At 47.9% G+C, this 24094-nt stretch overlaps 1 protein-coding gene across 2 annotated transcripts in view; it reads left to right on the forward strand.

Moving 5' to 3' along the window:
* Window positions 1-24094, forward strand: part of ADCY9 (adenylate cyclase 9) — a 165715-nt gene that overhangs the window by 96587 nt on the left and 45034 nt on the right. For both annotated transcript variants that reach the window (XM_017886371.1, XM_017886370.1), the window contains exon 3: window positions 17900-18090. In XM_017886371.1, the coding sequence (XP_017741860.1) occupies window positions 17900-18090 (191 nt within the window). The remainder of the gene's footprint in view (window positions 1-17899; window positions 18091-24094) is intronic.

The following is a 24094-nucleotide window of genomic DNA, read 5'->3' on the forward strand; positions in this document are numbered from 1 at the left end:
TGCAAGCTCCGCCTCCTGGGTTCACGCCATTCTCCTGCCTCAGCCTCCCGAGTAGCTGGGACTACAGGCACCCGCCACCTCGCCCGGCTAGTTTTTTGTATTTTTTAGTAGAGATGGGGTTTCACCCTGTTAGCCAGGATAGTCTCGATCTCCTGACCTTGTGACCCACCCGTCTCGGCCTCCCAAAGTGCTGGGATTACAAGCTTGAGCCACCACGCCCCGCCCCTTTTGCCCCTTAAACTTACACCTCTTCTGGTCTCACTCATCCATCCACGTACTGAAGGCAAAACCCAGGAACTCGGGAAGTGTCCTTGTTCCCTTTGTTCACATCCTGTTGGCTCTGCCTAGACCTTGAATCATGAACCTGACTTAAGGCCACTCCAGCTTTTCCCTGGACCACAGCAACAGGCTAGGAATGAGCCCCCACTTCTACTCCTGACTCCTCCAGAACCGTTTACCACCCACAGTGCGAACATAAATCCTGGAACATAAATCAGGTGAAAAATTGGTGAAACTCAAATCAAGTTCATCGTCTAGTTAATAATATTGTACTGATGTTAATTTCCTGTTCTTGATTATGGAGCTGTGCTTAACGTCATACAATAAGACATTCACGTTAGGAGAAGAAGTGGAGCGAGGGATATATGAGAACTCCCTGTACCGTATATGTAACTTTTCTGTGTGACTATCATTAGTTGGAATTAAAAAGTTAAAAATATTGAATGGGTGCGGTGGCTCACGCCTGTAATCCCAGCACTTTGGGAGGCCGAGGCAGGCGGATCACAAAGTCAGGATTTTGAGACCAGCCTGACCAACATGGTGAAACCCCGTCTCTACTAAAAATACAAAAATGAGCCAGGCATGGTGGTGAGCGCCTGTAATCCCAGCTACTCAGGAGGCTGAGGCAGGAGAATCACTTGAACCCGGGAGGCGGAGGTTGCAGTGAGCCAAGATCATGCCATTGCACTCCAGCCTGGGCAACAGAGCGAGACTGCGTCTCAAAAGAAAAAAAAAAAAGTTAAAAAAATTTACATACAAAATAAGAAAGAATTGAATTGTGTGCTCTCTTACTTAAAACACTGCAGAGCTCTTCTGTGTGCCTAGCATGTAAAGTTAGATGCTTCTTGTCGTTTTGAGACAGAGCCTCCTACTGTCCTCCAGGCTAGAGTGCAGTAGTGTAATCTCGGCTTACTGCAGCCTCCACCTCCTGGGTTCAAGCGATTCTTGTGCCTCAGCCTCCCGAGTAGCTAGGATCACAGGTATGCACTCACCTGGCCAATTTTTGTATTTTTAGTAGAGACGGGGTTTCACCATGTTAGCGAGGCTGTTCTCGAACTCCTGACCTCAAGTGATCCACCTACCTTGGCCTCCCAAAGTGCTGGGATGACAAGTGTGAACCACTACACCTGGCCAGGCAGACATCTCTTAATGGCTCCCAGGACCTGGCCCACCTCCCCAGCCTCATCTCATGCCCGACTTTCTTCCCTCAGTCTGCATCGGGGGCAGTTGCCACCTTTCAGCCAGGTGAGCATGCTGAGATCGTCCTTTCCTTGCCGATCCCTGCATCCCACGTGCCTTCCCCAGACCGACACCACCACGATTGCCTCTGTCTCACTGTGATGTCTCCACTTCAGTCTCATTTCTTCAGCTAGGACGTCCCTGACTCTCTGTCCAAACCACGTGTTGGATATTCTCTATGGCAGGAAGCTTTTGCTTTCTTCCTGGCTCTTAATCGCAGCTGGTGACTCGGGTCCTTGCTTGTGGATTCTCCCTGCTGCAGGTTCCTACCACTGAGTGAGATGATGACAGATGCCGTGTTCACAGTTTTATCCCCAGCGTCTAGCCTGGCATGCAGCGGTTACTCCCATGGAACCCATAAACAAACCACTTCTTGTTTCTTATTATGTGAAGAACGTTGATCTGTGTAATTCACTCTCCAGAGAAATGACAGCGGTTTCAGTACTTTGTTCTGCCCTTCCTTGTTCTTTATGCTGATTGCGGATGGACCACCGTTGTAGAGATGTGATTCGATTCTTGACGTTTCTGAGTGTCCACGGTGTTGGGCCTTCTCCCAGGTACTACAGTACTGAGGTTAGTAAGACAGAGTCAATGTAAGGTGTTAGTAGGATTTAGAATAGGTCTAATCTCATTTTTTTTTTTTTTTTTTTTTTTTTTTTTTGAGGCGGAGTCTCGCTCTGTCGCCCGGACTGGAGTGCAGTGGCCGGATCTCAGCTCACTGCAAGCTCCGCCGCCCGGGTTTACGCCATTCTCCTCCCTCAGCCTCCCGAGTAGCTGGGACTACAGGCGCCCGCCACCTCGCCCGGCTAGTTTTGTATTTTAGTAGAGACGGGGTTTCACCGGGTTAGCCAAGATGGTCTCGATCTCCTGACCTCGTGATCCGCCCGTCTCAGCCTCCCAAAGTGCTGGGATTACAGGCTTGAGCCACCGCGCCCGGCCTAATCTCATTCTTAACAGATTTCAGGAGCTTATTATGTGTTGAAAGAATGAATAGGATACAAGTTATTAAGAAATTTTCTACGTTTAATTTTTATTTATTTACGTATATTTTAGAGACAGGGTCTTACTCTGACACCCAGGCTGGAGTGCAGTGGTGCAGTCACAGCTCACTGAGGCTTTGAGTTCCTGAGCTCAAGCAATCCTCCTGCCTCAGCCTCCCAAATTGCTGCGATTACAGGCACGAGCCACTGGATCTGGCCTATTTTCTCCTTTTTAAAAAACTTGCTGCAGATATACACATATACACATATGCACAGATATACACATATAAATATGTACCTTATACATACGTGTATATAATAAATACATACATATACAGAATTGTGGCATGGTCTTTTTTTTTTTTTTTTTTGAGACAGAGTCTCACTCTGTGGCTGGAGTGCAGTGGTGTGATCTGGGTTCGCTGCAACCTCCACCTCCTGGGTTCAAGCTATTCTCCTGCCTCAGCCTCCTGAGGAACTGTGATTACAGCATGCACCCCCAGGCCTGGCTAATTTTTGTATTTTTGGTAGAGACGGGATTTCACCATGTTGGCCAGGCTGGTCTCAAACTCCTGGCCTCAAGTGATCCTCCCACCTTGGCCTTCCAAAGTGCTGGAATTACAAGCATGAGCCACCACAGGTTAGTCTTTAACCTGTCCTCAGGCTGATTCTCTCTGGGCAGGGAGAAGCATGGAAGGGGGGATGGGCCCTGGTGGCCACCTTTAAAGTATGGAGGCTCCGGTGCCACCCTGCCCTTAGGCTGGGTGCAAAGATGGCTGAGGGAAGGCTAGTCAGCCGCTGTAGGTGTCCTTTATGGTCTCAGTGATTAAAGATTATATTGTCCATGAATTTAATTTTATTTCATGATGGAAAAGAGGACATTGCAAATTAATATGTCACAGAAAGGTAAGGAGTCACCGGGTCTGGTAAGGTTGAGGGTGAGTGGCTTGCCATCCAGTTTCCAGAAGGCGTTATTATGCGTCCTAAAGGGAATTTCGTACGTTTCAAAGACTGTAACAGAAGTGTTCTGATGAAGTGGAGTCTGGTGCGGGGACCCGCCACTTCAGCCTGGAATTGCCCTCCTGTAAGGCGCTGTAGAAACTCAGAATGGATGTCGGCAATAAGGGAATTTCTGGGATATGATGGAGGGAACGAATATTGTCACCTCCATTTGTGTCAGGAAGTCTCAGTATGCAGATGAGTCAGCTGCAGGGGGTGGCTGCATGAGGCTGCTGGTGGAGCCTGGAAGCAGTGGGCAGGAGTCTGGCCTCTGATGCTCTCCTAGCTCTGAGTTGGGATGGAGCTCGTGTATCTACAGTGTGCTCACGCAGCTTTGGTGCTGGTGGATGGTGAGGGGATTAGGTTGGCAGGTGGGTAGGGGCCCTCCCAAGGCAGTAGGGTCCTGGAGAGGCTGGTAGAAAGTGGAGATTGGCCAAAGTGACCTGAGTTAGATTCTACCTGGTTCATGAATTTGCCTGAGGCTAAGGCTTCAGCGCAAGGGACGGTAGAGTCATACCTTTCCTGAAACACCTGCTGCCGGCGTGGCCTTGTCGGTCTCTGCCAGATCCTGTTAGCACTGTGGCTTCGAGCCTAGTTAAACATTCAAGCCCCATGCAGTCAGAGAGCACCCATGGCACGCCCGTTGTGCAGTGGTGTGTTTAATACATATGTTGCTTTTAATGGATGTGAAAGATCAGACAGCTTGGGTGTGTGTTTTACCAACTGCTTTTTAAACTCACACAGTAAAATGGGAAGTATATAAAAAGCAGAAAATACAGTATATCTTCTAAATACTCACATTTAAAACGTTTTTTAGAAATAATATATGTCAAGCAAGGTCAAGCTAATGTGTTTATGTAGGCTCTAAATTAGAGTTGTGAACTAATATCTTATCCCACTTATAGGGTTTTTTTGGAAAATATTCAAATGTTTCCAAGTTCTTTTGTTTCTTTATTCTTAAAGATTATCTACTATTTTGTTTGATAGAGTAACTGTTTCTATTCCACTTTCTTTTTTTTTTTGAGACAGAGTCTTGTTCTGTTACGCAGGCTGGAGTGCAGTGGTACGATCTTGGCTCTCTGCAACCTCCACCTCCTGCGTTCAAGCGATTCTCCTGCCTCAGCCTCCTGAGCAGCTGGGACTACAGACATGTGCCACCAAGCCTGGCTAATTTTTTGTATATCTTTTAGGAGAGAGGGGGTTTCACCTTGTTGGCCAGGCTGGTCTCAAACTCCTGGCCTCAAGTGATCCACCCGCCTTGGCCTCTCAAAGTGCTGGAATTATAGACATGAGCCACCACGCCTGGCCTGTTCCACTTTCTAATTGGCTATTCCTGCTATTAATATACAGGGCACTCTCCCTCTTGTATTTGGGTCTAAATGTCATCTATAATAAATAACAGTGAATACTTACTGTTTTCATATTTAGTTTTACTTTTATCCCACCCATTTTCTTTTAGTAGTTCTTACCACTTCGCCTTTATTTAATAAAGGTAAAAAAAGAGCTTTCTGTTTCCAATTCATTCCTTTCACCAGCGAGGAAGGAGGTAGATCATCACTGCTTAATACGTAGCTGCCAGCCTCATGTAGCTGTTTAAGATTTAAATTATAATTGAAATCCTTAAAAAATTAGTTCCTTTGTTCATACTAACTACATTTCGAGTGGTCAGTAGCCAGACGTGGCTGGAAGCTACAGAACTGGACGGCTACAGGACATGCCCATCATCACAGGAAGTTCATAGAAAGTTCGTTCTTTTAGTTCTTTTTTTTTTTTTTTTTTTTTTTGAGATGGAGTCTTGCTCTGTCGCCCAGGCTGGAGTGCAGTGACATGATGTTGGCTCGCTGCAACCTTCGCATCCTGGGTTCAAGCGATTCTCGTGCCTCGGCCTCCTGAGTAGCTGGGATTACAGGTGCCTGCCACCATGCCCAGTTAATTTTTGTATTTTTAGTAGAGACAGGGTTTCATCATGTTGGCCAAACTGGTCTCAAACTCTTGACCTCAAGTGATCTGTCTACCTTGGCCTGCCAAAGTGCTGAGATTACAGGCGTGAGCTACCATGCCTGGCATATATCTCTTCTTCTCTAAGTACCCTGCTGTCTTGTTTGAGGCCGGTACCTCCACCAGTCTGGAACCCTCCTTCCTGGGCTTTCTGCCCACTTCTATCTCTCCTTTGACAACAGTGGTTTTTCCAGGGTCTGTGCAGAGCTCAGCTTTCTGGCATAAGACAGGCAAGTTTCTGAAGACCCCTCACCCCTTTTGGGAGTGGGGGCTGCTGACTGAAGCTCCAGGTCACTGTTTTATAAGCCAGCTCTCCATGTGTTGATGGCCCAGGACCCAGCCTTTGTCCCCTCCTCGGGCACTCACTACTCGCTCCCTCGCTTTTGCTTTCAGTTTTTATTGTGTATTGAGTCCACAACTTGAATGGGATTTTCTTAAGGCATAAATGACAGTTGCCCACTGTGCAGTGGGAGAACAAATCGCCCAGCCTGGGACATCCCTGGGTGGCAGAGTGGTCCTGCTCTCAACTTGTGGAATGTGCAGCAACACCTTGAGGTTATTAAAAAATACCTGAGTCTGGGCATGGTGGCTCATGCCTGTTATTCCAGCACTTTGGGAGGCTGAGGCCAGAGGATCACTTCAGGCCAGGAGTTCAAGCTCAGCCTGGGCAACATAGTGAGACTCCATCTCTACAAAACAAATTTTTTTAAAAAAAGGTGGGCTTGGTGGTGTATACGTGTCATCCCAGCTACTTGGGAAGTTGAGGTGGGAGGATCGCTTGAGCCCAGGAGGTCGAGGCTGCAGTGAGCCGTGATCGCGCCACTGCACTGCAGCCTGGGTAACAGAGAAAGACCTTGTCTCTTAAATAAACAAAACCACACACACACACACACACAAACAAACAAAAATACAAATACAAGTTTGATTCTTCCAGAAAAGGTCAGAAAAAGAAAGTCCAAAATACATAGTCCATAGTATTTCAGCCACTAGCACTGCTGAAGTGAAATTGGAGACAGCAGAGAGATCTCGGGAGAAAATGGAGGTTTTTGGGTTTCTCTGCTAGATGACTTGAGCAAGTCTGCATGTGCTCTGTAAACAAGAAAACACAGTCTGGGAAACTGTCAGCCTCTGCCCCAGCCAGTGTGCAAAATACTCTTCAAAAGAGAGAAAACTGGAAAACAAGTTGCAAACCGGGTGATCTGACAAGTGTGGAAATTCACAGCAAGCATGTGCCTGTGCTGCAAATATGATCTGGGAGAGAGCCAAGAGCCTGATCAACATTTCCAGGAAGCAACAGGTGGTGAAGGCAGTGGCATGACTGTTTCCACGGAAGGTTAGTCACGAATGTTCAGCATCAACCGGGCGCAGTAGCTCACGCCTGTAATCCCAACACTTTGGGAGGCCGAGGCGGGTGGATCACTTGAGGTCAGAAGTTCAAGACCAGCCTGGCCAACGTGGTGAAACCCCATCTCTACTAAAAATGCAAAAATTAGCCGGGCATGGTGGCAGGTACCTGTAATCCCGGCTACTCGGGAGGCTGAGGCAGGAGAATCGCTTGAACCAAGGAGGCACAGGTTGCAGTGAGCTGAGATCACGCCACTGCCCTCCAGCCTGGGCAACAGAGCGAGACTCTGTCTCAAAAAAAAAGAATATTCAGCATCTTGTTTTTTCCTTTGCATGATATGATGTTTATGGGAGAGGTGGCTCCACGGCCTCGGTGGCCTTTCTTCCAGCTGAAGATGCCCACAGGAGGTGTCAGTGGAGGAATAACCACCTGTGGGTCAGAAGAAAATGCCTTTGCAAGTAAATGCCCTCCTGGATGAGAAGGCCCATCTGTGTTCCAGACAAGGACAGTGGCCCTTTCTGTGTTTCTGTGGGCAAGCGTCCGGCGTGTGGGTGTGCTGTGCGGGCCACACCTGCAGCAGGAGAAGTGTGTGTGTCCTCGAAGACAATGTGGGTGTCGGCCCAGCGTTTTTAGGTTGGACTACAATAGTGAGAGCTGCAAATTGAATGATTCTTGGAGCTATTTCATGAAGGTCAAATTTTCTTTTGTTTTGTTTTATTTAATCTCTCCCAGACTTCTGAACTCCTGCCATGTTGAATTTTTAGTTCTTCAAGGTTATTTGGCCTTATTCTTGACTTACATGTTTTTCTGCCCTAGCTCTACCACATTATCTAATTATTATTATTTTTTTTAGGAGTTTCACTCTGCTGCCCAGGCTGGAGTGCAATGGTGCAATCTTGGCTCACTGCAACCTCCACCTCCTGGGTTCAAATGATCCTCCTGCCTCAGCTTCCCGAGTAACTGGGATTACAGGCGTGCACCACCGTGCCCGGCTAATTTTTGTATTTTCTTCTTTTTTTTTTGAGACGGCTGAAGTCTCGCATCTTGTCGCCCAGGGCTGAAGTGCCAGTAGGCCGGATCTCAGCTCACTGACAACCTCCGCCTTCCCGGGTTCACGCCACTTCCCTTGCCTCAAGCCTCCCGGAGGTAGCCTGGGAACTACAGGCCGCCGCCACCTCGCCCGGCTACATTATTTTTACTATTTTTAGTAGAAGACGGGGTCTTCATCATGTTAGCCAGGGATGGTTCTCGATCCCTGACCTCGGTGATCCACACCAGTCTCGGGCCTCACCAAAGTGCTGGGATTACAGGCCTTGAGGCCACCGCACCAGGGCACCTAATTTTAGTAGAGACAGGGTTTTACCATGTTGGCCAGGCTGGTCTCGAGCTCCTCACCTCAAGCGATCTCCCCAGCCTCAGCCTCCCAAAGTGCTGGGCTTACAGGTGTGAGCCACCGTACCTGGCTCACATTATCTATTTCTAAGCCTGTCATATTTTTCATTTACCTGCTACTGCCCACTCTATCTTCTGTTCTTCAGGAGGGTATATTTCTTCCCAGCTTTATTTTATTTCTTCTCTAAATCTCAGAATTATTGCACCTTGTTGATGTTCACATTGCTGTATTTAGTTTATTTTATTGTATTATTATATTTGAGACAGGGTTTCACCCCCTCACCTAGGGTGGAGCATAGTGGCGCAGTCAGAGCTCACTGCAGCCTCCACTTCCTGGGCTCAAGCCATCCTCCTGCCTCAGCCTCCCAAGTAGCTGAGACCACAGAAATGCACCACCACACCGAGCTTCCTTTTCTTTTTCAGAAAACAGCTTTATTGAAGTATAATTCACATACGATGCAATTCACCCTCTCGAGTGTACAATTCGGTGGTTTTTAGTGTATTCATGGTGTTGTGCAACCATCACCACAACCTAATTTTACATTTTCATCACCCCAAAAAGTAACCCTGCATCCGTTTAGCAGTCACACCCTCTCCTAAACCCATGGCAGCCACTCATCTGCTTTCTGTGTCTACAGATCTCCCCATGCTCGACATTTCATATAAATGGGATCACATGGTGTGTGGCCTTTTGGGACTGGTTTCTTTCACTAAACATCATACAGCTTTCTTTCCATTGTATTCCAAATGGAATTCCAATGTATTCCTTTTTTTTTTGTTTTCAAGTATTTAGCGGCTACCTAGTCTCCGATTTTAAATTTAGTTTTTCATTTCTCTTCTTTCTGTAATGTATTTCTCATCGTCTACATTCTGTACTTGAATCAGCACCTCTTAGAAACCTTCGGATGAGCTGTCAGCTCTCTAGGGACATGAGTGCGGTCTGGGACCCCCCGCCCCTCCCCGTCCCTGCTGCAGATATGACCCGACCCCCTCCCTCTGCAGATGTGACTCATCCCCCTCCCTCCCGTCTGTGGCATCTGGTGCGTTTGGTGCTGTCACTTCACAGATAGAAACTGATCAGCTGGTGGTGGGTTTCAGTTCTGGCATCTTTCCCCAGCTCTCCTGTTTCATAGCCTCTTCCCATTGTTTAAACTCGGCTCCATGACAGCATTCTTAATAGTTATTGCAGACTTTCATTTCCATTTTGTTGTCGGCAACTCATTGTTGAAGTGCTGTTTGTTGCTTCTGAACAGCCCATGGACACTTGGACTTGAATGTGTGTGACTCTCTCTTCTTGTGGGTCCAGATCGTCACTCACTCACTGTCCTCACATTCACGGCTGTTCTCAGGACAAACACTGTCTTTCCCTTTTTCGCATGTCCCTGTTTACATGAATTAACTCATTTAATCCTCACAACAGCCCTGTGCTGTGGTGTGACCATCACATCACAGTAGTTTCGTTTTCTTTTTTCTTTTTCTTTTTCTTTTTTTTTTTTTTTTTTGAGACAGGGTCTCTCTCTGTCACTCAGACCAGAGTGCAGTGGCGCGATCTTGGCTATCTGCAACTTCTGTCTCCCGGGTTCAAGAGATTTTCCTGCCTCAGCCTCCTGAGTAGCTGCGACTACAGGCGCCTGCCGCCACACCTGGCTATTTTTTGTATTTTTAGTAGAGACAGGGTTTTGCTATGTTGACCAGGCTGGTCTCAAACTCCTGACCTCAAGTGATCCACCCACCTCGGCCTCCCAAAGTTCTGGGATTACAGGCATGAGCCACCATGCCGACTAGCATTTTCATTATCTAGACAAGGGAACTAAGGTCAAGCATTAAAGTGAAAGTCACCTAGGTTGCTTTTTTTCTTTTTTAACCTATTTATTTTTTTCAACCCTTAGCCCAGATCCTAATCTTCGGTAAGTACTCAGTAAACATTTAGTTTTCTGGGTGCGTGAATGAGCAAATGAGCCAGTGGATGACAGAGACAGCACCTGGCGGGCTGTTCACAGACGTGCCGGATGTGCTGGGTGTCCTCTCTCAGAGACTCGCTTCTGCAGTCTTTGTGAATGCTTGTGCTGGTAAACCCTAATTCAAGAGGTCTCTGAGAGGTGGGAGGCGAGGGTCTCTGAAGTGTGTGACTCCGGGGCTCTCCCTGTGTCAGCGTTCTGGAATGTAGCATTTAGCAGTGGGATATTTATTAACGCAGAATACAGAAGATAAGAAGCCAGGCCAGGCGCGGTGGCTCACGCCTGTAATCCTAGTACTTTGGGAGGCCGAGGCGGGCGGATCATGAGGTCAGGAGATCGAGACCATCCTGGCGAACATGGTGAAATCCCGTCTCTACTAAAAATACAAAAAAAATTAACCGGGCACGGTGGCGCATGCCTGTAATCCCAGCTACTCAGGAGGTTGAGGCAGGAGAATTGCTTGAACCCAGGAGGCGGAGCCTGCAGTCAGCCGAGATCGTGCCGCTGCACTCCAGCCTGGGCGACAGAGTGAGACTCCGTCTCCAGAAAAAAGAAGCCACAGGGGAATAATGGTCATTCAGGGGGTGTCTGTCATTCCCATTTGGCTGTGATGGCAGCTGTTTAGCCATTACTGGGAGAGAGAGGGAAGCTGGGTATAGAAGGTGCCTGTTTAGAAGCAGAGGTGGGGAAGCGGGAGAGAGAGAGAGTATGTGTTCACACACTAAAATTTTGTTTTCTGGCTGGGTGTGGTGGCTCACATCTTTAATCCCAGCACTTTGGGAGACAGAGGCAGGCGGATCACTTGAGGTCAGGAGTTCAAGACGAGCCTGTCCAGCTTGGCAAAACCCCATCACTACTAAAAACAGAAAAATTAGCCAGGCCTGGTGGCGCACACCTGTAATTCTAGCTACTCCGGAGGCTGAGGCAGGAGAATTGCTTGAACCCGGGAGGCAGAGGTTGCAGTGAGCTGAGATTGTGCCACTGCACTCCAGCCTGGGCAACAGAGCAAGACTCCATCTCAAAAAAACAAAAAAATTTGTTTGGTTAGGCAGGAGATCCAGTTAAACAGGCAAAGTGTGAACACTCTTTGTTTCTTTCACTGTCTTCCGTAAATCCATCTCATATTTTATTATTTGGAACTTTTTTTTTTTTTGAGACAAAGTCTCACTCTGTCGCCGAGGCTGGAGTGCAGTGGCACGATCTTGGCTGACTGCAGGCTCCGCCTCCTGGGTTCAAGCAATTCTCCTGCCTCAACCTCCTGAGTAGCTGGGATTACAGGCATGCGCCACCGTGCCCGGTTAATTTTTCTATTTTTAGTAGAGACGGGATTTCACCATGTTGGCCAGGCTGGTCTCAAACTCCTGAGCTCAAGTGATCCTCCCGTCTTGGCCTCCCAAAGTGCTGGGATTACAGGCGTGAGCCACTGTGCCTGGCCTGGGACTTCATTTGTTAAGAAGAGGTTAAGTTTCGCCAGCAGCCATTGTAGTAAGAACTTGCGATTTATCATCAAATATTAGGACAACCAGAACAAATCAGTCCTTGTGATTATTTATTGTACATATGAGTAGGAAGGACTTACACCCCTCCGGAGAGCATTGTAATGTGAACACGTGAAAAATATTCTCTCTTTTGTACCAAAACTTTTGTTCTTCTTATACAGAAAGAATAGATAATTATAAAATATATCTATAACTCCATAGGCTTTGGCTATTTGGTAGATTAAAAGCATTTTTTATCTTTATTTTTCTTATTGGCTGGTTACAGTTTAGTTTAAATAATTCTCATGCCGCTTGGTCATTTCTGACCTAGTCATGAGGAAGAATGCGATGCAAAATGAAAGACGTTTCTGGAATGTTTCTGAACCAGCCCAAGCTGATTGCCTCTCTTCTGTTTATTGTTTTAAGTCATAAGTGACGTAAGCTTCTAGGAGTTTGTTATGCTATGTGGCTGGCTCCCAAAGTCATGTCTTAAAACATTCTTTCCTTCCGGATTATTCTTCTCCTTCTTGTTTTTCTTGTTTTCTTTTTTTTTTTTTCAGATGGAGTTTTATTCTTGTTGCCCAAGCTGGAATGCAGTGGCGTGATCTCAGCTCACCGCAACCTCCGCCTCCCAAGTTTAAGCAATTCTCCTGCCTCAGCCTCCGAAGTAGCTGGGATTTACAGGCATGTACTGCCACACTCAGCTTGTTTTTTTCTTTTTTTTTTTTTTTTTTTTGAGACAGGGTCTTGCTGTCTTGCCCAGGCTGGTGTGCAGTGGTGCAGTCAGAGCTCACTGCAGCCTTGACCTCCTGGGCTCAAGTGATCCTCCCGTCTTAGCCTCCCGGGTAGCTGGGACCACAGGTGCCACCACACCCAGCTGTTGTTTAAATTGTTTATAGAAACGGAATTTCACTATATTGTCCAGGCTGGTCTCAAACTCCTGGGCTCAAGTGATCCTCCTGCCTCGGCCTCCTAAAGTGCTGGGGTCTCAGCTGTGACCCCGTGCCCAGCTGTTTTTCTCTTTCTGTTGAGTTGGCAGTCATGTCCTTGATTCTTGGTGGCTGAGGGTATCTCAGTCCAAGGCAAGAATCCCACAGAAAGAGACCAGGACAAATGAGGCCAGAATTGTCTTTCTTTTCCAAAATGGGCTTTGTTAGTGACTCTTCCTATACTTAGGTCACCAAGCCTGATCACCACTATGTGCAAAGCGCAGTTTTAGTTTTCAGAGAAGTGACACTATACTTAAGAATACTTAAGAATGTTAACTGCGTTAACCTCCTCCACGCACGCAGACAGGAAACCATTAGGAAATGCCCGCCTCTCTCTGTAGCCTTTGTAAAATTAAGCTGATAAAAGGCATCACTGTTGTTGAGGTTTAAAATCAAAGGATAACCAGGAAAGAACATAAGAAATCATATTAATTATTCTCCTGTTTACATTATACTTAAATCATTTAGCTGCCTTTTTTTTTTTTTTTTTTTTTGGACCTTCTGCTATAAAAGAGCCATTCTAATGAACTTGGACCCCAGGCTGCATGTGTGTGGTTATTCATTAAATCATGTTGCTGCAGATTCTCCTGACTTAAGACTTTGGCTGGGCTTGAACTCAGTAACCTGTGCTGATGTATTTCTCAGGCGTTTCTGATCAGGCAGCTGAGTTCTGCCTTAGCTGTCATGATGATAACCCTCTGGTTCTGGCAAAAGGTTTCACTTTAAATTTAGCTTTCCATACGGAAGCCTAAATGAAAAGATAATATATTTCCCGGTTTTGCTCATTGTGGACTCAGAGGTGGGTTTGGCCTGTGTCACACTAGTAGGATCGTGTTATCACTACAGGTTGGTCATTCAGTGCTTCCTAAAGAAAAACTCAAGTCAGGAGCAATTATTGATTTAACAGTTTTGCAAATGCTTTTGTACACAGAAGGTGCATGAAAAAGATTCTAGTGACACGCAGATCAAACACCGTGTCGATAATCACAGCTAATGTCTAGTGCTTGCTGCATGCTGGGCAGTTGTAGAGACTGTGTGCGTGTTGGTCATCTAAGCCTCACATGTGAGACGTGGGGTAAGCCCTGCTCCTGTCCTCGCCTTAGAGATGAGGAAACTGAGAGGCAGAGATGAAGCAGCTCACTTAGGTCACGGGATTAGGGGGCAGACCTGGACCTGACTCAGAGGCCCCCTCCAGCAGCCAGGTCTCCGCCCATCACGCTTGATTGCTTGTAATCGGAGCCTTGCCTCTCGCCGCCAGTTTGCGGGGAGTAGGTTTCCCATTTCCACCGTTATATCCTGACTCCCATGCCTCCCAACTTCCCACCCGCTGTGGCTGGCATTTCCACCGGCTCCCTGGCTTGTCCTATGCCTCATGCCTCCTGTGTGGCTCTTCCTCCTGCTCCCGCCCCCCTGCCGCCGGTGGCCCCAGGATCGAGGCTTCCCGGGATGGCCCACACAGTGCCCTGCACAGGTGCTGTGGCTCAGCCCTGGCCATTCCCTGCACACTTTCTCTGTTCCAGCCACACTGAGTTAAAAGCCATCCTTTAGCTGTACCTGCTGCAGGCCCCCTCTGTAGAGGACCTTTCATGACCCGTTCTAGTAACCCTGCTGCCTGGCATCAGCCACCCCTGCCCCTTGCCCAGTTTGCTGTTGCCAGGCTGACTTCCCCACGTCTTTCAGTTCTCCGTGTGGAGGGCGCTGATCCATCTGTCTCCATCTGCTTGGGAAGCAGTAACAGAACAGCACAGGCTGGGTAATCAATATAGCACGGGAATTTATGTTCTCATGCTTCTGGAGGCTGGGAAGTCCAAGATCAAGGCACCAGCAGGTTCAGGTGTCTGGGGAGGGCTGCATCTTCTGGAAGGGAGAAGAAACGGGAAGGCAAGCGAGAGAACCCCTTGCAGCAAGCCCCTTTATGCAGGTGCTTGATCCCATTGCAGGGGAGGAGCCCTCCTGGCCTCGCCACCTCTTAAAGCCCTGCTTCCTTAAGACTGTCACTCCACAACACCTGAAATTTGGAGAGGACACATTCGAGCCACAGCCCCTTCCTTCCCGAGGCTTCTTGAGATGCCCCCTCCTGTGCTTCCTGGAGCACCCGTCCTTCGTCGTCCTGGGACTTGGCGTGCCTGACCAGAGTCACACCTGCTTGTCCTCTTGGCCCCTCTTCAGGTGACGGGCTCCACACGGGTCACGATCTTGGCCAAAAGAGTCACACATCGTCCCTGTACCTATCAGTGTTTAGTAAACAGGAAGTGCTTAATAAATGTTTGATGCATTAAGAGTGACTCAGTAACCCCAGTTCAAACAAGCAACAGCAGACGTTGGAGATGTGCATGAGGCACGTGCCCAGCTTGTGAGCAGAGGTGGCCGCCACTGCTCCATGCTACTACGGGGTGCTCCCTGCTGTGTGTGCCCTGTGGACTGCCCTGCCAAGCGCTGTGAATGTGCTGGCTGTCCCATCGTGCTCCAGCTCTTCAGGCCTCCCTGCCCAGCCTCTCTCCACTTCAGTTGCCACGCACTTCCAGGAGAGGCTGTCTTGACTTTCTCTTGCAGTTCTGGAGCCACACAGGGAGCAGGTAACGCAGTTACCTGGGCGAGGGTCCCTTCCTGGGTTTGAGAGGCAGCCCAGTTCATGCTCCCAGGGCAGCCCTTGTGCACCGGGAGCCATAGCCTCAGGCAGGGGCACCCTGAGCCGCCAGCACCTTGCAGGGCCAGCCAAAGACATAGTGGAAAACCTCACCCTTCAGCCGCAACTTTTGCTACCTTCCACCAAAAAATGTCCTTCCTCTCTCAGTGTGTGGGGACTGCGGTCTCCAGAGTGGCCATCCACAGTCACATTGGCTGTCAGTGGCTCCTGTCACCACCCTGCCACCTGGCAACTTGTGGGCCACACTCAGGAGTCACGGGAAGGAGACCCTTAGAGCAGCTCTGGGACAGAAGTTCTCATGTGTGCTTCTTTGAGGAAGGCGGGAATAAGCCCTGCCAGCTCGTTGTCCTCTCTTGAGTCCCCATCGGTTGCATTTTTTAACTCTGGCAAAGTGAAATGGCAGAGTCAGTCCAGTGTTGCCTGGGACAGGTCTGAGAAAGTGGTATAAAGATGCCTTCACTCCTACATCATATTCCAGTTCACGTTTCCATTTCAGTGTGTACATGTTATAGCCGTGGTTGATCTTGTATATAAATTGGGATGTGGGTTTTTGTTGGAGAAAAAAATGCACAAAAGTTCAGTACCCAAGTAAGAGTGAAAGATTTCCATTGACCAGGTGCGGTGGCTCACACGTGTAATCCCAGCACTTTGGGAGGCCAAAGTGGGCGGATCACTTGAGTCTAGGAGTTCAAGACCAGCCTGGCCAACACAGTGAGACCCCATCTCAAAAAAAAAAAAGAAAAGAAATAGCTAGGCATAGTGGCACACGTCTGTAGTCCCAGCTACTCAGGAGGCTGAGGCTATAGGAGGTGGAGGCTGTAGGGAGCCATGGTTGCACCACTGCTCTCCAGCCTGGGCAACAGAGCAAGACCCCATCTCTAAAGGAAAAAAAAAAAAAAAACCATGAAGGGTTTCTTGGGGCCAGTTGGCATCTAAAAATATCTAAGTCTTTTGATTCTCAGCTATGACCTGGCTACGCTCTAAGATGTCTTTACATGTTTCCAGGACTCTTGGCAAATTCTCAGAACACTTGACTTAAAAAGATAAGCCATGTAGTATTTTTACAAGTAGAGAGGGAGGTGAAATGATGAGATGGGGCCATACTTATAAAATCATTCGGGACCATTGATGAAGTAGGTCCCTGGGTTTCTGATGAATTAATTTTAAAGCACTGACCAGATAGGTACCCATTGTAAGAAGCCAGAGTCGATCAGTGTCGTAGACACGTGGCCTCTTGATGGAATCTTTCCGTGCCACACCCTTTACAACCTAAAGCTGCGGCTTCAGCCCTTCAAGAAGGCTCCCTGCAACCGGGTGCAGTGGCTCGCACCTGTAATCTTTGGGAGGCCAAGGTGGGCAGATCACTTGAGGTCCGGAGTTCTAGACCAGTCTGGCCGACATGGAGAAACCCTATCTCTACTAAAAATACACAAATTAGCCAGGCATAGTGGTGCACACCTGTAATCCCCGCTGCTCAGGAGAATTGCTTGAACCCAGGAGGTGGAGGATGCAGTGAACTGAGATCACACCATTGCACTCTAGCCTGGGCAACAGAGTGAGACTCCATCTCAATTAAAGAAAAAAAGAAGGGACCCTGCTTTGTTCATGATTTTATTCTCAGTGCGTGGCATACACCAGGCCTGAAATAAATGTTATTTAAATGTTAAATTACATTGTCCCTCCTTCCGATACATTTGCCATCTGGTTAAATTCCAGTGAAGACAAAGGATGGATTTGTTTAAATAAAGTTTGCTTCTTTTTCAAAAATTCCTTGGGCTCTTCCCGGAAAAGCTGCTCCTTTGCCATCTTCCCAGCAGATTCCCGGGGCGGGATCCACCCGCCTGTTTACAGCTCCTTCTGGTGCGGCATGGGTCCAGGTATTAGTTCAGCCTCCAAGGAGAATTGTAAAGATATATGTCAAGTGTCCTTTTGACTAGCTTTTTTTTTTTTCTATGGGGGGATTTTGTGAGAGAATAATATGCATGTGGACCTCAGCTTAACAAAAGCTGAATGTTCCTGGGGCGAGTGTTTGAATCCAACAGGAAATAGATGCTCGACGACTCTGAGTCAGGGGAGGTTTTAATGGTCTGTTGGTGCATGGTAGGGTCTCGTTTTTCGGGGTAGTTTTGCAATCTCTGACACAGGTAAGATGGTCAGTGCCGAAGGCTGCCATGACGTCTACACTGACCATTGTGAAGGTACTCACCGGACTGGTATTTACAGAGAGAAATAAACCCAAGCAGGGTCTAGGGTCAACCAGTCTGCTTTGCTGCCTTCACAGGGAGGTCCTGGGACCCTTTTATGGAGGAAGTTTTTAATGCTTATGTTAACCCTGAAGGTAAAACATGAAACATGCAGCCGTTACTCCAAGAAAACGTAATGTGGGTAACTGGAGTGTCTCGGGGGCCCACGGTCTCCCTGAGGCCGCATCTCTCCGGAGAGATCGTGGACGTCCGTCATAAACTATGAGCTGTTCACATTTTCACTTTACTCTCAACTTTCCAGGAGTGAGTCCTCCCCAGAGAGCAAGACGGAGCTGCGTTTCAACAGACGGTGCTTTCAATCTGTGCTGACTGTAACTTTTATCCATCATAGGTTTGAAGACATACCTGATATCGGGTCAGAGAGCCAAGGAGTCTCGCTGCAGCTGTGCAGAGGCCTTGCTTTCTGGCTTTGAGATCATTGACGGCTCACAGGTGTCCTCAGGCCCTAGGGGACAGGGGACAGCGTCATCAGGGAATGTCAGTGACTTGGCGCAGACTGTCAAAACCTTTGATAACCTTAAGGTTAGTTTTTTTTTTTTTTTCCTACTTCTAAAACTTTCTATTAATTCTGCAGTAGAGCACGTGAAATAATAAACAGCCTGCGGGTCTGAGGCAGACAACTTGGAATAACCTTCTATTTGATTTTCGTGATTTTAATATTTAGTCTAAAGTTAGTAGATTTTGTATTTTTAATATCCTTGCTTTTTGACATACTACGCACCTCCATTTCCTTTCCATTGCATAAGGATGCTTCTCATTTGAATTATTAGTTATTTTCTCCTCCTGGGACCTGTGGTGTTTTGGCATTTCTAGAAGCTAGTGATAAATGACAGTAAAGGTGGCTGTCCTTGGCACCTCGGATGGAGAGCTAGTTGATAATCTGATTTCAGAGACCGCTTTCTCAAATCCTTCTACGTCTCTTGAAATCCATTATTTTATGATTGTTTGAAATGATGTTGGTGTGGGTAAATCCTAGGACACAGCTCACTGAGAGGACAGGCTGCCGAGAACATGGTAGTATTTCATTATTGGAACGGGGATTTCCTGGTGGCCGCCTAGAAGTGCCTGTTTCTGGACTGACCTGTCATCATAAATTACCAAGGAACTGGCGCGGTCGACCTTGGGTGTGTGAAATCATTTCAGTTTATGAGCTGTTCTTCCGCTTTCACATTTGATTTAGTTTCCCCGCTGGTACCTTCTGTTTATTTTTATAGTTTACACATCTCCTGTCTCCATTCTTAAAATGAGAGAGAGAGAATCAAAACAGCTCCCCTGCGCTGCTTCGTGTTGTCAGATAACACAGTGGGGTATGCGTGAGGATGGTGGCCAGTGGTTACGGCTTCACCCAGTGTGTCCCTGCCTCTCCACGTTCATTCACAGGCTTGAAAGCTGCTGTTGGTGTTTATGATGAACAGCCTTCGTTATGTGGCAGTCAGCTGGGGTATCCAGATTATTTACTGGGTCAGGATACATAGTGCCTGTCACCCAGTTACCTGTAACAATTGACACCTGGGTTCTGTCAACCCCGCTCATGTATCATGTTGGTTGGGTGCTTTGTTAGTGTGATGCAGGGCTTCTCACCTTGGCACCGCTGGCATTTTGGACCAGGTAGTCCTGTGTGGTGGGGCTGTCCTGTGCACTGTCAGATGGCTGGCAGCATCCCTAGCCTCCACCTGCCAGATGCCAGCATACCCACCCGTACCCTACTCCCCAACTGTGCCAAGCAAAAATGTCTCCGGACATGGTCCAGTGTCCCCTGGGGGTGCCAGAGTCATCCCTGAGTGAAACCCACCGGGACAGTGGTGTTGGACCCTCTCTTCCCTGTACTCTTGGCACACGCGTAAAGCTCACGTATCTAAGATTCCCTGCATGCCTGCAAACTTCAGAGACAGCTGTCTTGCCTGGGCTGACATTTTGCAGGAGTCAGAAAATGGAGCTCTGGGCTCCTAGACAGCGGACCCAGGCAGGGAGGGGCTGGCGTGGGGAGGAATCGGGAATGGTGTTGCTATTTGGGGAAAAATGGTTTCCTCCAGCCTGCACACTGAGCTGTATTGAAGTAGTGAAAGACAGCCCAAGCCAAAAATAAATAATTTGTTGTGTTTGCCATTTTAGCGTCCACATAGGTGTGTTTCTGTCCGTTAGGGGATGCGGTCGCAGAGTTCCTCATACCACACGCTCACGGGTTTAGTGACCACGGGTTTAGTGGCCACGGGTTTAGCCGTGGCGATGCTACACTGCTTTGTACTCATCTGTGTATTTGTTTTGCTTGGAATGAGCAAAAACCATTTAGCATGTCTCCTTGGCATGTGGAGATTTTCCAAACATCGTTAAAAGTTTCTGAGAATCCTGTAATCTATCTCAGGTTGACAGAAGGCCAGGCAGGGTGGCTCACGCCTGTAATCCTGGCACTTTGGGCGGCCGAGGTGGGAGGAACGGCTGAGGCTAGGATTTTGAGACCAACTTGGTCATCGTAGCAAGACATCATCTCTACAAAAAAATTTTTTTAATTAACTGGGCTTGGTGACATGTGCCTGCCAGCCCAGCTACTCGGGAGGCTGAGCCAAGAGGATCACTTGAGCCCAGGAATTTAAGGCTGCAGGGAGCTGTGATTGTACTGCTGCACTCCAGCCTGGGCCACGGAGTGAGACCTTGCCCTGTCTCAAAAAAAAGGAGGGGGAGTGGCACTCAGTGGTAAAGTAAATTCGAGAAACTCTGGATATTCAACACAGAAAGGGTTTCTTTACTGCAGGACTTCTCAGAGCCTTCACTACGCTAGTAGACAGTATCTAGGCCTTCGGAGGAGGACGTGGTGTTTGCCGCACTCTCAGGCCTCTTTGAGCACAGTTGTTTTCTTCAAGCTGCACCTTGCAGGGCTAATGTGGTCTCACCTTTTGGGGAAATGCTCATGTAGTAAAAGGAGTTTCATGCCAAGGACCAATACGTTAGAGAAAAGGTGTTCAGGAAGCGTTCCCTGAAGGAACACGCGTAGATTTTCGCCTGTGTCCTGTTCCTGCTGCCGCTCACTTGCGATACGCATGGCTTCGCTTTCCCTCTGAACTCCTGGCTGCATTCACTGTTCAGCTCCACCACGCTTTCCTGTGTGCCTCCCCAGCCAATAACGCTGTTCCCTCGTCTCCAAATTCTCAGTCCCTTCAGTCTGTCCCACTTGGCTGTAACATACACGATCTTAAATCTTTGTTTCCTATGCGCCTTCCTGTGAGCTCTTTGCATTCAGAGATTGTCTGTTAAATAACTTAAATATTTCCCAAGTGTCGAGCATGGTGCCTGGCATGTAGTAATTAACAGTTTCTTTTTGGCTTAAGTTTTTAATTCTTTAATTAAACACACAGAGCGATGCAGCTCTGCAGAGCCAGGCGAAGGACTGAAGTCAGAAGCCCAAGCAGAACTGTGTAGAACCAGGGCAGCCCCCATGAATGTGTGTCCTCTGTGACCTTAAGTCATCTCCCAGGTCATAGCTGGAAAATTCTTACCTAATGTGACATAAGCTGTGTACTTGTAATGACCTACCAGGAAATGGTAGTGATGTCAAAAACCAGAACTTTGGTCCCGAAGTCATAGCTCCAAGGGAACCCTTTCTGCACCCAACTGTTGGCTTCTTTTTGTTTGTTTAAGAGATGGGGTCTCGCTCTGTTGCCCAGGCCAAAGTACCAGTGGCATGATCTTAGCTCACTGCAGCTCAGACTCCCGGGCTCAAGTGATCCTCCCAAGTCAACCTCCTGAGTAGCTAGGGCCACAGGTATGTGCCACCATGCCTAGCTGATTTTTAAACTTTTTTTGCTATATTGCCCAGGACGGTTGCAAACTCCTGGGGTCATACCATCTTCCTGTCTTGGCCTCTTAAAATGCTGGGATTACAGGCGTGAACCACTGTGCCTAGCCTTGAGTTCTTTTTTTTTTTTTTTTTTTGAGACGGAGTCTCGCTCTGTCGCCCAGGCTGGAGTGCAGTGACGCGATCTCTGCTCACTGCAAGCTCCGCCTCCCAGGTTCACACCATTCTCCCGCCTCAACCTCCCGAGTAGCTGGGACTACAGGCGCCTGCCACCACGCCTGGCTAATTTTTTGTATTTTTAGTAGAGACAGGGTTTCACCGTGTTAGCCAGGATGGTCTCAATCTCCTGACCTTGTGATCCGCCTGCCTCCCAAAGTGCTGGGATTACAGGCGTGAGCCACCGCGCCTGGCCCCTTGGGTTCTTGAAGTGACCAGCAGTGAGAGATCCTCACCCGAAGGGCCCTGATATTGCATAATGTGGGGGACAGATGCTGCCCAAGTGAAGGAAGGAGGGGTCAAGAAGGAAACCAAGGAGTGAGCATTAGAGGCGAGGACGCTACTGTCAGCTGCAGAGGGGAGGCGGAGCATGGTGGAAAGGGCCACAATTTGAAACAAGACCCTTCTCAAAGCCTTGGCTTTGCCACTGTGAAGAAATTGCAGCCAGGTGCCGTGGCTCACGCCTGTAGTCCTAGCCACTCAGATGGCTGAGGCGGGAGGATCGCTTGAGCCCGGGAGTTTGAGGCTGCAGTAAGCTATATGATGGTGCCACCACACTCCAACTGGGGTGACAGAACCAGATGCTGTCTCAAAAAAAAAAAAAAGAAAGAAAAGAAAAGGAAAAGAAAAAAAGGAAGAGAAAACATACACTTAATTCCTCTAAGCAAGAGTTTTCCTCATCAGTGCAGTGGTGATGAGGAAGGGACCTCTCGGGATTGCTGGGAAATTAGCTGGAGTGGCGCCTGCAGACGCTAGGGCTGAGAAGCAGCCCTGCTCGCACTCGGCACTCCTTCACTCCACGCAGAGCAGGGACAGTAACCACAGACGGAGCCATGGAGGGCTGGGAGAGGCTGAGAGACGGTCCCCACTTGCCTGCAAGAGGTCACTGACTTTCTGGGGAAGGTCCCATCTTCTCCGCGGTTCCGATTCAAGAGAGATTCTCACAGTGATTGCGGCTGACCATTGCTGTGGGTTGGATGCTCTCGGCCATAACCAAGTCACTCGTATGACACTGGAGCGTGTGTGCCTCGGCCTGTTGAATGTGACGTCAGCACTCCAGCGGGCGTTTGCTTTCCATTTTCTCATGAACCCTGTGGGTGGTGAGTGGATCTAGTTGCCATATGACAATAAAAACAGCTTTTCCAACATCTTCATGAAGAAAAAGAAAACCGAGCTGGGCTCCGTGGCTCACACCTGTAATCCCAGCACTTTGGGAGGCCAAGGCAGACAGATCACCTGAGGTCAGGAATTCAAGACCAGCCTGACCAACATGGTAAAACCCCATCTCTACTAAAAATACAAAAATTAGCCAGGTGTGGTGACATATGCCTGTAGTCCTAGCTACTCAAGAGGCTGAGGCAGGAGGATCCCTTGAACCTAGGAGGTGAAGGTTGCAGTGAGCCGAGACCATGCCACTGCACTTCAGCCTGGGCAATAGAGTGAGACTCCATCTTGAAAAGAAAAGAAAACCCAAAATTGAATTACTTTTATCACATTAGTTCTGATCAGTGAACCATTCGAGTCGTGAAAGCATCTTAGTTCATCTCTGAAAGGCCTCCCCGGGAGCGCACCTGCGTGGCTGGTCTTCCTAAGTTTACCTTCATCTATTATTCAGAACCCCGGGCTGCTTGGCCACTGGGTGTTTCTACATGGACCAGTGAGTAACAAAGCTAATGATGTGTATCTACCCATACAGGGATGATTCAGAGAGGACCTGTCCTGCTTTCAAAAGCTTTCTCCTTCCCCTTTGAGGCCACTCACCTCAGGAACCATCCTTTTGTGACAGTGAATTTTGAAAATGACCCTCAATAAATGATCACTTCTTTTATCTACTTGTTTTCTGTGTGTCAAGTCATTATGAATAGGCTCAGCCAGCCCGATCTGAGGATGGAAGGGGCTTTTCATTCATTATAGAAATTGAAAAAATGACTATATTTTATAGACACATACATATATAACTATATACATATATAACTATATACATGTATAACTATATACATATATAACTATATACATATATAACTATATACATATATAACTACATATATAACTATATACATATATAACTATATACAGCTTAGAAATTAAATAGGTATTTATCATAAGCGGTAGTCTGAATTGATAGTGGTGATGCTTGCACATCCCTGTGAATATGCTAAAAACCCTGGAGTTACATAGTTTAAATGGGTGCATTATATGCTATGCGAATTACATCTTAATAAAGCTGTTGTAAAACTAAAGGGTAGTCTCTACCAGGTGAGGTGATCACGCCTATAATCCCAGCACTTTGGGAGGCCAAGGTAGACAGATCACCTGAGGTCAGGAGTTCAAGACCAACCTGGCCAACAGGGTGAAACCCCAAGTCTACTAAAAATAAAAAATTAGGCCGGGCGCAGTGGCTCAAGCCTGTAATCCCAGCACTTTGGGAGGCCGAGACGGGCGGATCACGAGGTCAGGAGATCGAGACCATCCTGGCTAACACGGTGAAACCCCGTCTCTACTAAAAAAAAAATATAAAAA

The sequence above is a fragment of the Rhinopithecus bieti genome, unplaced genomic scaffold (assembly GCF_001698545.2).
Source record: "Rhinopithecus bieti isolate Rb0 unplaced genomic scaffold, ASM169854v2 scaffold_13704, whole genome shotgun sequence".
Lineage (NCBI taxonomy): Eukaryota > Metazoa > Chordata > Mammalia > Primates > Cercopithecidae > Rhinopithecus > Rhinopithecus bieti.